This window comes from Schistocerca americana, chromosome 8, assembly GCF_021461395.2.
Source record: "Schistocerca americana isolate TAMUIC-IGC-003095 chromosome 8, iqSchAmer2.1, whole genome shotgun sequence".
Taxonomy (NCBI): Eukaryota; Metazoa; Arthropoda; class Insecta; order Orthoptera; family Acrididae; genus Schistocerca; species Schistocerca americana.
Window position 1 is genome coordinate 520,514,171 of NC_060126.1, and position 17,236 is coordinate 520,531,406.

At 43.3% G+C, this 17,236-nt stretch overlaps 1 protein-coding gene across 1 annotated transcript in view; it reads left to right on the forward strand.

Annotated features, from left to right (window-relative positions):
- Positions 1–17,236, forward strand: part of LOC124545955 (carboxypeptidase N subunit 2-like) — a 164,700-nt gene that overhangs the window by 129,030 nt on the left and 18,434 nt on the right. Inside the window, exon 9 of the mRNA XM_047124918.1 lies at positions 15,203–15,328. Coding sequence (XP_046980874.1) covers positions 15,203–15,328 — 126 coding nt within the window. The remainder of the gene's footprint in view (positions 1–15,202; positions 15,329–17,236) is intronic.

The following is a 17,236-nucleotide window of genomic DNA, read 5'->3' on the forward strand; positions in this document are numbered from 1 at the left end:
CCCAGTTCCCTCTGAGCAGCCATAGCGTACGGATCTCCGTGCCGGCACGTTCACAGGAGCTCAGTCCGTCAGTTCACCTGATGATGGCGACATGTATGATCGCCGAAATATTGTGCCCGTTGGACACTATAGACCGGCAGCACACCCGTGGATATTTTGATCATCAAATACGCTGGGAGAAACTCGAGAATCACATTTCTCAGAACCCTCGCTTAATGTTCTTTGAGAATATGAGAAAAGATACGAAAATTCTATGAGCGAGGAAATGGGAAATTAAGTGCCAAGACAGAACTTTCTCGTAAGGCACTTTAAAATCAACAGTTAAAAGCTTTCATAGCTAGTGAAGCTTGTTAATAATAATGATTTTCGAATATATTGGCGAAAAAAATCGAAACACAAAAAAGTAAGTAATGTAGGGAAATGAAATTTCAGAAATACATTTGCCTAAGTGACATATTTAAGTAATCACAGGTTAATGTAAGCGCACGATAAGCAATTGCACATGTGAAATTCTGGTACACTAATAATCGGTGTAGCCACCAGAACGTTGAATACAAGCGTGCAGTCTCGTGTGCATTGTGTTACGTGTACACAGGTGCCGGATGTCAGTTTGTGGGATGGAGTTCAGTGCCCACTGCACTTGCTCGCTCTGTACAGGGACGGTTAATGGTGTTTGCGAATTACGCTGGAGTTGCTGTTCGATGATATCCTATAAGTGCTCGTCTAGAGACAGGCCGAGGCAAACTGCGACACATGTTGGGTTATAACAGCCGTTATCCTGTTGGAAACAGCCCCCTGGAATGCTGTACATGAATGGCAGCACAACTGGTCGATTCACCAGACTGAGTTACAATTTCGCAATCAGGGTGCATGGGATAACCGCGAGAGTGCTCCTGCTCGACACGAAACCGCACTCCACACCGTAGCTGTAGGTGTAGCTCCAGTGCGTCGAGCACGCGGCCGGCTTTGGCGCGGCTCCTCAGCTGGTCTACTTCTGACCAACACACGATCGTGACTGGCACCGAGGGAGAACAAGCTCTCAACAGGGAACGTAACAGCTCCCCAGCCTGCCCTCCAGTCACCTTTCGCTTGAGACCGTCGCAGATGGTGGCGGCTTGGGGTCAGTGGAATATACGCTACAGGACATCTGGCTCGGAGCTTTCCTTGAAGTATCCGGTTTGTAAGAGTTTGTCGTGTCACTGCAGCTGCAGGTGCAGTACGAAGCGCGACAGCCACACGCCCAACACGAAGGTGTTCCCTCTCGGTATTGCCACGTGGCCGTCTTCTCCCTACTGTACAGTCTCGTGGCCGCCGCTGCCAGCAGTCATGAACAGTGGCTACATTCCTGCCGAGTCTTCTGCAGTTTCGAGGAAGGAACATCCAGCTTCTCGTAGCGCTATTACACGACTTCGATAAAACTCAGAGAGGTGTTGATAACGGCGTCTTTGTCGCTGTGAAGGCTTTCTCGGCCACCATCAGCTCGACACGTTCAGCCTCAGAGGCAACTAACGCCCACGACTGCTGCAGCGAGTATGTAAAGCAAACGTGACTTGCGTCCTCATGGTAGCGTTATCAGCGCCACTCTTAGACGACTGGCGCGAAATTTGAACAGACATCATCTTAGTTGTAGAATTTTGGAACACGTATTATGTTCGAGTATAATGACTTTTCTGGAGACCAGAAATCAACTCTGTAGGAATCAGCACGGGTTTCGATAAAGACGGTGAAACCCAGCTCGCGCTATTCGTCCACGAGACACAGAGGGCCATAGACACGGGTTCGCAGGTAGATGCCGTGTTTCTCGACTTCCGCAAGGCGTTCGATACAGTTCCCCACAGTCGTTTGATGAACAAAATAAGAGCGTATGGACTATCAAATCAGTTGTGTGATTGGATTGAAGAATTCCTAGATAACAGAACGTAGCAATTCATTCTCAATGGAGAGAAGCCTTCCGAAGTAAGAGTGATTTCAGGTGTGCCGCAGGGCTGTGTCGTAGGACCGTTGCTATTCACAATATACATAAATGACCTTGTGGATAACATCGGAAGTTCACTGAGACTTTTTGCGGTTCATGCTGTAGTATATCGAGAGTTTGTAACAATGGAAAATTGTACTGAAACACAGCAGGATCTGCAGCGAATTGACGCATGGTGCAGGGAATGCCAATTGAATCTCAATGTAGACAAGTGTAATGTGCTGCGAATACATAGAAAGAAAGATCCCTTATCATTTAGCTACAACACAGCAAATGGAAGCACTTAATTGCATAAATTATCTGGGAGTATGCATTAGGAGTGATTTAAAATGGAGTGACCATATAAAATTAATCGTCGATAAAGCAGATGCCAGACTGAGATTCATTGGAAGAATCCTAAGGAAATGCAATCCGAAAACAGAGGAAGTAGAGTACAGTACACTTGTTCGCCCACTGCTTGAATACTGCCCACCGGTGTGGGATCCGTACCAGATAGGGTTGATAGAAGAGATAGAGAGGATCCAACGGAGAGCAGCAAGCTTCGTTACAAGATCATTTAGTAATCGCGAAAGCGTTACGGAAATGATAGATAAACTCCAGTGGAAGACTCTGCAGGAGAGACGCTCAGTACCTCGGTACGGGTTTTTGTTGAAGTTTCGAGAACATACCTTCACCGAGGAGTCAAGCAGTATATTGCTGCCTCCTACGTATATCTCGCGAAGAGACCATGAGGATAAAATCAGAGAGTAGAGCCCACACAGAGGCATACCGACAATCTTTGTTTCCACGAACGATACGAGACTGGAATAGAAGGGAGAACCGATGGAGGTACTCAAGGTACCCTCCGCCTCACACCGTCAGGTGGCTTGCGGAGTATGGATGTAGATGTAGATGTTTCAAATGTGGAAACACACCTAAAAAGTGTAGTTTATGTCGCACGACTCCTTCTTTGTGTTGCGATTTTCTTTCCATCAGTGTATATTCCTTTCAAAGTCTTCCTTTCTGTATATAAAATAAGGAATTGATATGGTACTTGTATTTTTTGCAGTCACGGAGAGACATTGCGCGAGGATATAACAGGACGGTCCGCTGGCTTCTGTTGTGTATTCGATTTTGTGCTCTTTATTTAAACTGTACAATAGAAGATCTGATGGAACACATACAGACGTGTACAATGATAAGCGTCGCACTACACTGTGTACGTAAAATAAAGATTCGGTTTTTTTTCGTTTTGGCCCGAAACACGCACAACCAAGAAACCCTGTTTAAAGCATCCCAGGCAAGACCAATGAAATATGAGTCACAGATAAACATCCAACGAGCAGACCAAAGGTGTACAAGCCTGAAGCGACATTCTGGTAAGTCATCATAGTGAGAAGACCGTGGTAACGTTCACATATACCCACCACCGGCCGCAGGGTACGAAGCCAGCGTCTTCATTTGGAGGCCAAAACCGAGAGGATTCCCTGAGGAACACTGGAGTCTCGCACTGCTAGCGCCCAAGGCAGTGTGACAGTACTGTGTAAATTGAAGGTAGAGAGGGGAGAAAGGAAAGCAAGGGAAGGAACTGACGATATCAGCTGCATCCGGACCGGCAGAGGAAACGTGCCACACTGGGATTCGAACCTTGGATCTCCTGCTTACTGGGCAGCTGCGTTAACCACTTCGCCACCCGGACACTGTGTTAATTGCAAATGCGAGGACCATCTTGGCACGGTCCTCAGCCGATCCCCATGCTCACCTATCGCCAGTAATTATCCACAGTGTCCGGTCATGCCCTTCGTGCTGCCCTGGTGGTTATGGAATCACGGCACAACGAGGAATCAGCTGTATGAATGTGTGGCATCTGTTCATTTGGAACATGCCCAAAAGAACAGACACCAGGTCGAATGTGCGGCTGTGATACATTCAAGGTTGAAGGGAGAGAAATGAAAGGAAGGGAAGAAACTGATATATCAGCTGCATCCGGACATTATGCGGAATGGGTATCGACGAGTTAAAATGTGCACCGGACTGGGATTCGAACCCACGATCTCCTACTGACTAGGCAGTTACATTAACCAATGCATCACCTGCATTACTACATCGCCAACGCACTGACCTCGAGTGTCCGTAGTCTCGTCGATTCCGACTCATATAGGACTATCCTGAATTACGTCTCGAATCGACGCCAAACAATCCTCGTAAATGCTGTTGACATAGTTTTTTCTAAGTGTATATTCCTTAGGAATATGTTTGCTTGGATAATTCTCTAGGAAGTTTTTAAATACTGGGTTGTTTAATGTGCATAAAGGTATGTCTCCAAAAATCACGCCATAACATAAATATTTCGAGAAAGTAGAACATTGGGAGCCACTGGCTGTTACATCAGAAAAAATTGTTGTTTGAATTCATTCTTTCTTGTAATATTTAACTTATGTTTTGTGGTAGAATTGTGCTGTGATATTAGAAACCGTTGCTCAGTCGACACGGACTTTTCACAAGCATTACAAAACAGTACTTTAAAATCTGCACTCAAAGACTGGTTTGGGAAATCTTCAGTATATTTTTTCACTATGAAATACTACCGTTGCTTGTTCTTCGGCATTTTATGTGCGTATAAAAAACCACATGCACACAGACTGCGATACGCAACTTTTACACTTGAAAGAACGTATATGCGTGAATAACAAATGACGCTTAGCGGCAAACCTCGTCGTTATCAACAGTGAATGACACAGACTTGAAGTTATGCCTACTACTTGTGCAGGCGCGCGTCAGACGTTGGGCGTTGAACTATACACTCGAGTGTAACAGTGAGGAAACGTTTAAAGCTGCAGGCTTACTGTTCGCATCGCTGGCATGAAATAGCCCGCTTGGTTGTAGGGCCTTACTGTTGCGCATTCCAATAGAATGATTAAATAGAAGAAGTGGAGGAACAGAAATCATGTAATTATCTACGACGAAGATGGTTTATAACGTATCGTCTGTAAACTTCTTAGTGAGCTCTTACACTCTCGTTTCGACTGGTAGATTTCACGGACGTCGAGATTACCAACAACCTTCGGCATCGAAATAAATTGCGTTTTAGCTGCCTTAATTGAATATCGTGTTCATTATTACAAAGAAACTTGATAACCGCGTGTTTATAAATGTGCTTTCACGAATGCTCGTAACCTTGGTGAGACATTTCCGCTGCAGGAGATGACTGGTAGGGAACGGGATGTTGACAGCAGTGAGCAACATGTCAAAAACTGCTACCCCCCCCCCCTCCCCACCACTCCGAAAACATGATTTCAATGCTTCACTGTCCGGAATAGCGTTTACTTTGTTCCCTCTTCCCATAACCTGTGGGAAGCAACACTTAAAGGTTTTCAGGCTATCTGAAAGACTTAGGATGCTTTGCACGGTGAGATTTGTGTTTCCGGCTTGTCCATTCCGAGGCCAGGAAACGCGCTTTGAAGCATCATTTAATGAATTCTTTACTGCTGTTACGCTGTTACGCCTTAAAAAGATCGGCTTCATATAACGTAGCGTTGGAAATATTGATTTATGCAATTCTGATACAAAAATATCGACTAAACTTTAAAATGTGAAAAATATAAACTAAACTTTGAAATATGGGAAATGAAAGTTACATTTTCAGACTCCAAATGTCATGAATTATGTAGAAAACTATAGAAAGAACGAAAATTACTTAAAACGAAAATATTTATGTACATATTAAATCGGGCCCTAGTTGCGAGGTATGAATACAATTGAAGCATCCGCTGTTGGGAGCACAAAGTAGTGACTGCGTAATTACCGAGAGATTCTTCAGTGAGAGTGAAGTAAACCACATTTTATCACGCGACCACGCCTTACACAACTGCTTCATTATATCGCTAAAATGAACAGATAACGTGAATTAAAATTCATTAAAATTCTTATTTATCAGCCTTTACGTAACCGTCGCACGCTTGCCGTGCGACTATCAGCATGGCTTCCGAAAACATGCATCATTTGAAACAGAACTCGCACTTTTCTCGCATGACGTCATGAAAGCCATGGACTAAGTCAGTCAAGTCGATGGAGTATGTCTCGATTTCGAGAAGCATTTGACTCAATATCAAACGCTTATTAGCTTATTGTCAAAAGTACGATAGTATGGTTTATCAAGCAAAATTTGTGGCTGGAATGAGGATTTTTGATAAAGGAGGGCGTAGAATGTTATCGTCGGCAGGTATGGAATTAGCTTCAGGTGTGGTTCACAGAAGTGTGGTAAGATCCTTGCTGTTCGTGCTCTTTGTTAATTATCTTGTGGACGGTATTAATAATATCCTCAGAGTTTTCGCGAATGATACAGTTATATTCAGTCCGACCTTGATAAGATTTAAATGTGGTGCAAAGGTAGACAACTTGCTTCATATTTTCGGAAATGTAAAACTGAGCATTTCATAAAACGACAAAAGTAGTATTCTATGATAACAGTATCAACGAGTCACAGTTGAACTTGGTCAACTCGTACAAATTCCTAGGTACTTTGTAAGGATATGAAATGGAAAGATCATATAGGCTCAGCGGTAGGTAAAGTAGGAGGCAGTCTTTGGTTCGGTGATAGAATTCTAGGGAAATGAAATCAGTCTACGGAGGAGATTGATCACAAATCAGTTGTGCGACCCATCCTTGAGTATTGCTCAAGTGTGTGGGACGGTACAAAATGCAGCCAACACTTGATGGTGAACGTATGCAGAGAAAGGCAGCTGTAATAATGTACTGCAGCCTACAATGTATCTCTCCCGTAGGTTTCGTGAGGGCGAGATTAGATTAATTACAGCGTCCACAAAGGTATTTAAACATTGTTTCTGCGCTCCATACGTGCCTAGATCGGGAAGAAACCCAGTATCTACTACTTTGGAAAGTGCCCTCTGCCACACACTTGACAAAGGTTTGATAATGATGCAGTTTTAGGTGCAGATACAAAGTTTCCGAAAAGTTCTCTAACATTTTAAAATGCACTAACTCACGGTATAATGTAGGCAGGGAAGAATAAACTGAAACACGTGCCTTGCCACAGCTGAGAGAGACCTCTCGCGCACATCGCTTGGTGAGGATCGCGCTCTGAGCCTCCACGTCCGTCACGCTTGGCCTCCCAGGTCCCCAGACCTCAGTCCGTCCCGTGTGATCATCGGTTGTGTGGCTGCCTGAAACCCCGAGTCTACCGCGATCCTACGACCTCGTTAGGGATACGGAAAGACAGCAGCCGACGTCAGTTTTTCACCATACCTACTGAACAGACCATACAGTGCTGTTCACAACTTTGTCCCTCGGCTACAGGGATCGTTGATAAGCGATGGCTGACATGGCGAGCCTTTGCTAGAAAGAACACCGTCTTGGCTAGAAATCAATTGTTTATGCTAACTGATGTATTTGTGCAGATTGAAAAATTTGAACACATCAGCGTAATGAGCGGGAGCCCAGGGTACCATCCTGGTACAGTGGCTTCGTAGAAACGCATGGCCTACCTTAGCAGCCCAAATTCCCATTCACGCCTCAGCTCACTTGGTATTTCCCCAAAGCCGAACAGCAGTGCAGAGGCTCTCCAACTGCATTGGAATAGCACCTCACCATCTAACGAAATGGAGGATCCTGCCTGAAACCCAGGCACGGATGCTTTCAACAGATGATAGAATATGCTTCCAGACGCCTTCTCATGTCCCAAAGATCTATGATGATCTATCGTAGACTGAAGTGATGAATGAAAATTTGTATGAAAAGGATTTGAAACTGGGTCTCTTGCTCACTAGGCGGATGTGCTAACCATCACACCACACTGGCACAGCTGCAAGGACTACCAGAGCGCGCATAATTCCTCAGTCCAAATTGCCACTCGTGCCTCAGCCCACTTGGTAGGGACGGCACCGTGCCACTGTAGTCCATGCAATTACGCAAAGAGACTGCGTCAGGGTGGCGTACTGGTTAACGCATCTGCCTATAATGGTTTCATCATAAGAATAAACCTGATGTAACAAACACAAACGCGATGATTCGTCATAAGCCGTAGCACACGTACAATGGTGGTGTTACGCTACTTATGCATTAGATATCTTATTACTAAGTTACGTTACATGAAGCTTTAAGATATTCAAATGTATTAATAGTCATCAACGTTTTTCTTAATCACGCTTCAGCTACGTAGTTCTTATTTCAAAACTAGTTTACAGTCACAGCCTCTACAGCGTTGGGCTCTGATTGTTGCGCTGTTAATGTGAAGTATAAAAATGGCTGAGGCTGCTTTCTGTTCCGTAATGAAACACGCCCCCCCCCCCCCCCATGAACCATGGACCTTGCCGTTGGTGGCCAGGCTTGCGTGCCTCAACGATACAGATGGCCGTACCGTAGGCGCAACCACAACGGAGGGCTATCTGTTGAGAGGCCAGACAAACGTGTGGTTCCTGAAGAGGGGCAGCAGCCTTTTCAATAGTTGCAGGGGCAACAGTCTGGATGATTGACTGATAAGGCCTTGTAACACTAACCAAAACGGCCTTGCTGTGCTGGTACAGCGAATGGCTGAAAGCAAGGGGAAACTACAGCCGTAATTTTTCCCGATGGCATGCATCTTTACGGTATGGTTAAATCATGATGCCGTCCTCTTGGGTAAAATACTCCGGAGGTAAAATAGTCCCCCATTCGGATCTCCGGGCGGGGACTACTCAGGAGGACGTCGTTATCAGGAGAAAGAAAACTGGCGTTCTACGGATCGGAGCGTGGAATGTCAGATCCCTTAATCGGGCAGGTAGGTTAGAAAATTTAAAAAGGGAAATGGATAGGTTAAAGTTAGATATAGTAGGAATTAGTGAAGTTCGGTGGCAGGAGGAACAAGACTTCTGGTCAGGTGATTACAGGGTTATAAATACAAAATCAAATAGGGGTAATGCAGGAGTAGGTTTAATAATGAATAAAAAAAATAGGAGTGCGGGTAAGCTGCTACAAACAGCATAGTGAACGCATTATTGTGGCCAAGATACACACGAAGCCCATGCCTACTACAGTAGTACAAGTTTATATGCCAACTAGCTCTGCAGATGACGTAGAAATTGAAGAAATGTTTGATGAGATAAAAGAAATTCTTTAGGTAGTGAAGGGAGACGAAATTTTAATAGTCATGGGTGACTGGAATTCGAGAGTAGGAAAAGGAAGTGAAGGAAACGTAGTAGGTGAATATGGATTGGGGGTAAGAAATGAAAGAAGAAGCCGCCTGGTAGAATTTTGCACAGAGCACAACATAATCATAACCAACACTTGGTTTAAGAATTATGAAAGAAGGTTGTATACATGGAAGAATCCTGGAGATACTAAAAGGTATAATCAGATAGATTATATAATGGTAAGACAGAGATTTAAGAACCAGGTTTTAAACTGGAGGACATTTCCAGGGGCAGATGTGGGCTCTGACCACAATCTATTGGTTATGAACTGTAGTTTAAAACTGAATAAATTGCAAAAAGGTGGGAATTTAAGGAGATGGGACCTGGATAAACTGACTAAACCAGAGGTTGTACAGAGTTTCAGGAAGAGCATAAGGGAACAATTGACAGGAATGGGGGAAAGAAATACAGTAGAAGAAGAATGGGTAGCTTTGAGGGATGAGGTAGTGAAGGCAGCAGAGGATCAAGTAGGTACAAAGACGAGGGCTAGTAGAAATCCTTGGGTAACAGAAGAAATATTTAATTTTATTGATGAAAGGAGAAAATATAAAAATGCAGTAAATGAAGCAGGGAAAATGGAATATAAACGTCTCAAAAATGAGATCGACAGGAAGTGCAAAACTAGAGGACAAATGTAAGGATGTAGAGGCTTATCTCACTAGGGGTAAGATAGATACTGCGTACAGGAAAATTAAAGAGACCTTTGGAAAAAAGAGAGCCACTTGTATGAATATCAAGAGCTCAGATGGCAACCCAGTTCTAAGCAAAGAGGGGAAACAGAAAGGTGGAAGGAGTATATAAAGCACATATACAAGGGTGATGTACTTGGGAACAATATTATGGGAATGGTAGAGGATGTAGATGAAGATGAAATGGGAGATACGATACTGCGTGAAGAGTTTGACAGAGCACTGAAAGACCTGAATCGAAACAAGGCCTCGGGAGTAGACAACATTCCATTAGAACTATTGACGGCCTTGGGAGAGCCAGTCCTGACAAAACTCTACCATCTGGTGAGCACGATGTACGAGACAGGCGAAATACCCTCAGACTTCAAGAAGAATATAATAATTCCAATCCCAAAGAAAGCAGGTGTTGACAGATGTGAAAATTACCGAACTATCAGTTTAATAAGTCACAGCTCCAAAATACTAACACGAATTCTTCACAGACGAATGGAAAAACTGGAAGAAGCCGACCTCGGGGAAGATCGGTTTGGATTCCGTAGAAATATTGGAAGACGTGAGGCAATACTGACCTTACGGCTTATCTTAGAAGCTAGATTATGGAAAGGCAAACCTACGTTTCTAGCATTTGTAGACTTAGAGAAAGCTTTTGACAATGTTGCCTGGAATACTCTCTTTCAAATTCTAAAGGTGGCAGGGGTAAAATACAGGGAGCGAAAAGCTATTTACAATTTGTACAGAAACCAGATGGCAGTTATAAGAGTCGAGGGACATGAAAGGGAAGCAGTGGTTGGGAAGGGAGTGAGACAGGGTTGTAACCTCTCCCCGATGTAATTCTATCTCTAAAGGAAACAAAAGAAAAATTTGGAGTAGGTATTAAAATCCAGCGAAAAGAAATAAAAACTTTGAGGTTCGCCGATGACATTGTAATTCTGTCAGAGACAGCAAAGGACTTGGAAGAGCAGTTGAACGGAATGGGCAGTGTCTTGAAAGGAGGATATAAGATGAACATCAACAAAAGCAAAACGAGGATAATGGAATGTAGTCGAGTTAATTCAGATGATGCTGAGGGAATTAGATTAGGAAATGAGACACTTAAAGTAGTAAAGGAGTTTTGCTATTTGGGGTGCAAAATAACTGATGATGGTCGAAGTAGAGAGGATATAAAATTTAGACTGGCAATGGCAAGGAAAGCGTTTCTGAAGAAGAGAAATTTGTTAACATCGAGTATAGATTTAAGTGTCAGGAAGTCTTTTCTTAAAGTATTTGTATGGAGCGTAGCCATGTATGGAAGTGAAACATGGACGATAAATAGTTTGGACATGAAGAGAATAGAAGCTTTCGAGATGTGATGCTACAGAAGAAAGTTGAAGATTAGGTGGGTAGATCACGTAACTAACGAGGAGGTATTGAATAGGATTGGGGAGAAGAGAAGTTTGTGGCACAACTTGACTAGAAGAAGGGATCGGTTGGTAGGACATGTTCTGAGGCATCAAGGGATCACAAATTTAGCATTGTAGGGCAGCGTGGGGGGGTAAAAATCGTAGAGGGAGACCAAGAGATGAATACACTAAGCAGATTCAGAAGGATGTAGGTTGCAGTAGGTACTGGGAGAAGAAGGAGCTTGCACAGGATAGAGTAGCATCGAGAGCTGCATCAAACCAGTCTCAGGACTGAAGACCACAACAACAACAACAACAGTGAAACACGCACGTGGAACACGGTTAAAAAGTGCCAAGAAATAGGCTGTTGTTAATGTTTTTCGTAAATTTACGGAGATGCCATGAATTTTGTTTATTCTGCAGTTGACATACAAATCAACGTCGAACGTGTAGCGCCTTTGGGAGCAAAATGGAATGTACTAAATGCGGTTATTTGTGCGTTGGTTCAAACCACCCCAGTGTCATTTGTTTTTTCTCGTTCAGTTTGAAATACCTACATCTCGTAATTATAAAACTCGTCATTTTCATGAATAATGCTCGTCTTCTTGTTTCTAATTACATAATGGACTCGAAATTACTGTTTCCATTTCAAATACAAATCCTTAGTTATCGATGTTTTATGAAAGTCTGTTGATAAAAGTTGTTTAAATTAAGAAAACATAATTTAATTTTTTAAGGCAAAAACGAAAAACCAAAATGCCTTTATTTGGGCTATGTCCATCGTTTTATACCACAGAGGTACATAAGTATCGTAGAAACATGAGAAACTATGATTTTCACAGCATCGAGCGCATCATACAAATGCTGCATTTTTACATTTACCACTGTACCATTACAATGTAAACCAAACAGAAGTGATTTGGAGCCAAACTGCGGGATTTGGTCCGAGAAGTAACAAGATTGTTAAGCTGCCAGTCGTACTGCAAATTAACGCATGCAGTTTTTTCACACGTCACTGCCGAACGCTGGCGGGGTATAGAACGGCTCGTCATAAAAGAAGAGAAAATTCTGCGCCTGGTTGACTTCGTGGATTCTGTTCTTGATAGGCCCGTTATCAAAGTAGCAGGTGACACTTTCGGAACTGAAATGTATTTCTCGGTTTCGGATTAGGAAGGAGCTAAGAGATTACGAGACGACTCACTGAAAGCAATACCTTCAGTAGCTTCAATATTGTCTTAGGTTACACACAGCTCATGCAGAAAAATTACCCTATGGTTATGTCAGGAATGTTCATCATTCTTGTTCATAATTACAGTAGTACGTTGGCTAAAAAAGACAACGTGTTGCGGTTTTCGTCTAGTAGTCTAAGAAGCGTACTGTGGGAGATTTGCAGTGTGTTATTTCATTCTGCTTAAAAATTAAATGACATTCGAAGCCGTATTGCTACTCTGCTCTTCTCTTTTTACGTGTGAACTGCAGCTGGCCAGGACACTGCAGGCTAGCTGTGTGAGCATGTGGGTGCTAATCTGTCATTCTGCGCAGCAGATTGCTTTGAGATGTACCCTTTACCCTGTGGCTCCTGCAAGATGCAATTTCCACCCGCACACTACTACAGAAGTCAGACAGACGCTCCTAACGTTCTAAAGAGAAATGCCTGAAAAACTTTCAGAAATAAATATCTTCTGGAGTCGTCCGCTGTAAGGAAATGGCACAAAAATTCACAAATTTCTTACGTAACTAGTGGGTATTGAAGTAGTGCTAGTTAGTGTAACAAAAACATGAAACTAACGAAAATTATTATTTATTTTGCAAAAATTCCGAGAAATCACAATGGCACTTTTAGTTGTGAACTGAACAAGTTATTTCCGGGTTCCTTTCGGAATGTGAAGTTACCTCTCAAGGATAGGATTCGCTAATGAAATTTCTATACAAAGTTTAAGATTGTTACTGACTTGGCAGAATGGCTGAGAGCCGCGCCTACTCAACTTGAATAATTATCCGTTAGAATGTTGCTAGGTACGGTCGAGGCTGTCGCGTGTGAAATGCAGTGAAGTGTACTGTTGTGGAGGAAATATGGGGCTCGCAAGAGCTGTAGCGCACAATACCGTAAGCTGCGATCACTGCTGTCTGCGCCACTCGCTGCTGACAAATAAGATAACTCTCATTCTATCTCGATTGACCTTCGCCAATCAAACTCTCCCTATGCCTTGATGAAGTCAAGGACTCCTATTTGCCCCTAGTCTAACTATTGGCATGGTACACTGGTCAGAGAACCAGTCCACCGTGATGCCACTCAAAAATTCGCTCACAGGCGTTTAACTGTAACTCTGTCCGTTCACACCACACAGTAAGTGTGGTGGCCAACACAGTGAACAACGCTTAATCGGAAGGACTCAATATAAAGTCACACTCCGTTTCGCTCTCGACAGAGGTGCTCTCCCAGTGAAGTACTGAGGAGAGACTTGTTCCTCGCTCTTTGAGTACACGTAAGAGCGCGCACGCTCTTGTTGCGTGTTCTCGCTCCAAGAGCGACAACGGAACGGCCCCTCTCCACATCAGACGTGAAGGGGTATATCTTTCGGTCTCTTCCATTACTCCTTCAGCTCAAGGCGTCTGGAATATCGTCTGCCAGTCAGCATTGCTCTTCTAAAACGGGAGAATGACGTTTCGTTTAGGGCGACCAATCCGGAAATCTGTAGCAACGGCGTTTGGCGTTTGCTATCTCCCTGTGAAAACTTCTGAAACTGCGCGCTATGTTTGTAAAGAATGCGTAGGCTTGGCGCTCCCACACAACGTAGCAGAATTTGCTTTTAAGCCGAACATGGGGTCGTTCTCCTCTTTCACTCAGGCAAACGCTGTCCACTCCATGGGCGGTCACCGTCCGACATAGATAGGCTGAACCGTCCTCTGAAGGGACCGGCCGCTCAGCGTGCGGTGTTTGCCTCTCCCGAACTAAAAGCTCTTGTGACCGTCGTGTTTTGAATGTGTGTGTGTATGCCAGCCTCGAGTATCTCAAACCCGGTATGCACTTATTATTTGCATATCATTTACACGAATTCATACAACATAGAGTTTATCTTATCGAGTTTGGGTTCGAATGAAGCGTCTTGATGTGCGGAATATGATTGTGAGGGCGGAATATGTAAGCAATGAAGGTCAGGAGACCATTACGTCTTACAGCTGTACCAGCTGACCGGCCAGTGCTGTCCAAGTTAAATGCGCTGCTAAAGCTGTTGTCCCGTATTATCGCTAAGTCGACGTGCGCATTACGCACAGCACAAAACGCACCCTTGTTATCGTACTTGGCAGTACTCGAGACAGCTTGGCTGCAGTTCTACGTGAAATGGAAATCCAGTGAAGTTCCAGGAATGGCGGAAGAATACATAGTGCAATGTTTACATCAGGTTTATTCTTATGCTGAACAGATTTATAGTGAGTAGACACCCGGGTTCAGATTCCAGCCTCGGTAAGAATTTTCATTTCTCGCATGAGTCTGCATATATACTTAATGGATGTTTGAGGCTTGAAAAGATCTTACTTGATTAAAGCACCTGTACCTGGGTTTCAGACATGACACCACATTTCTTTCGATGCTATTCCAATATAGCTGGAGAGCCTCTGCAATGCTGTTACAGTTTATGGGAAATACCAAGTGGGCTGAGGCAATTTGGACTGAGGAGGGAGACGTAGTAGGTCGGGCCTTGCTCCTATGCAAAGCCACTGTGCCAGGGTAACGTAGTGGTTGGTTAGTGCCTGCGCCAACTGAGCAGCGTTGGTACAAACTTTCATTCGTCGCTTCAGCATGCGTGAATACATCATAGATGACTGAGGCTTGAAACTGTCTCTGGAACCTTATAGTTCCATTTGGTTACGCTTTGATTTTGTGTCGTATGAAGCGCCATCTGTTGGTCACTTTGTGGAGTTTTCTTGGTTTCAGTAGAGCCTCATGCCATTTCAAGCATGTAAGTAAAATTTTACGTTGTTCGCTTGCAGGCAGATCGACAGCAACAAGCTGCAGTACATCCCGGCGGGCGCGTTCGACGTCGTGCCGGACCTGGTGGCCATCAAGCTGGCCAAGAATCCCTGGCACTGCGACTGCTCCGCGCTCTACCTCGCCACGTCAGTACCGCTCTCTCACTCTCTTTCTTACAAAAATATATTTAAAGTCAGTAATTTTCAAACGTCACTTCAGAAGCATGCAGTTAGTTAACTGCATGAAAATGTTGTCACTCGTCATTGCCTCATTGTGTTCCATAAACCCCACCATGAAGATGGGGAAACAGTCATCTTATACATTAACAAGCAGGAGTAGCCACTCAAACTTTATTTCGATGAAGTATTGTAAGTAGGCTGTTTAGGTTTTTATGTTGCTAACGCCACGTAGCGCTCTGTATGAAAATCAATGACTGTGCTGTGTGCAGTCTGTGGCTGGTTTGCATTGTTGGAATTTGCTATTGTAGTGTTGGGCAGTTGGAGGTGAGCCGCCAGCAGTGGTGGATGTGGGGAGTGAGATGGCGGAGTTTTGAGAGCGGAAGATCTGGACGTGTGTCCGCCAGACAGAGTTAATTTCTAAGACTAGATGTCATCAACTGATATATATATATATTATGACTTTTGAACACTATTAAGGTAAATACATTGTTTGTTCTCTATCAAATTCTTTCATTTGCTGACTATGCCTATCAGCAGTTAGTGTCTTCAGTACTTCGAATCTTTTACTTAGCTGGCAGTATTGGCACTCGCTGTATCGCAGTAGTTTGAGTAACGAAGATTTTTGTGTGGTAAGTGATTCATGAAACGTACAGGTTATTGTTAGTTAGCGCCATTCTTTTGTAGGGATTATTGAAAGTCAGATTGCGTTGCGCTAAAAATATTGTATGTCAATTTATTGATGATCTGAATAAGTAAAGAGAGAAATGTCTGTGCACGTTCAGTTTTGCTCAGCTGTTTGAAAATCAAATAACGTAAGAGGATTATCAGCACAGTAATTCATTAATTTTTCTAAGGGGACGTTTCAGTATACTAACGACCAATTACGACTAGTTTTAAACAGTTGACATTAATAATTATTTCTAGATTACCTCACACGTGATAACCATGAGAAAACAAGCCACCGATCCACGTCTTACACTATTCAGCTGCTGCGTTTATCTAATAGGCTACTTCAAACACAGTTTTTCTGTAACCACGCACAGAACGCTATCAATTGTCAGTATACATTGAGATTACAGAAGTCGTGGGATAGCGGTATGCACTTGTACACACGGAGGCGGTGTCGCTTACAGAAGGTGTAAGAGGGCAGGGCGTGGGCACAGCTGTCATTTGTACTCGGGTGGTTCATGTTCCTTGCTTGTATACTTATTGCGGATAATTCTAAAATATTTCTGTTTGCTGATGACACTAACTTGGTAGTAAAGGATGTCGTGTGCAACATTGGCTCTGTTTCAAATAGTACAGTTAATGACTGAAGTTCATGGCTTGTAGAAAATAAACTAAAGCTAAATCACAGTAAGACTCAGTTTTTACTGTTTCTAACAGACAATTCAACAAAACTCGACGTTTTACTTTCACAGAATGGGCATATGATTACTGAAACTGGAAAGATCTAATTTCTAGGAGTTCAGATAGATAGTAAACTGTTGTCGGAAGCCCTCGTTCAGGATCTTGTTCAAAGACTTAATGCTGCCATTTTTACTATTCGAGCGGTATCTGACATGAGTCATCGTTCGAGACGAAAATTAGTCTACTTTGCTTATTTTCATTCGCTTATGTCGTATGGTATTATATTTTGGGTATTTCTTCTCATTTTAAAAGGATGTTTTTGGCTGAGAAATGGGCAGTTCGGGCAGTAAGTTGTGTAAGTTCGCGAACCTCTTGTCGACCCCTGTTCAGTAGTCTGGGTATTTTGACATTGTCCTCTCAATACATAAATTCTTTACTGTCGTTTCTTGTTAACAATATCAGCTTATTCCCAAGAATTAGCAGCTTTCACTCAGTTAATAATACTAGGCAGATATCCAATCTGCA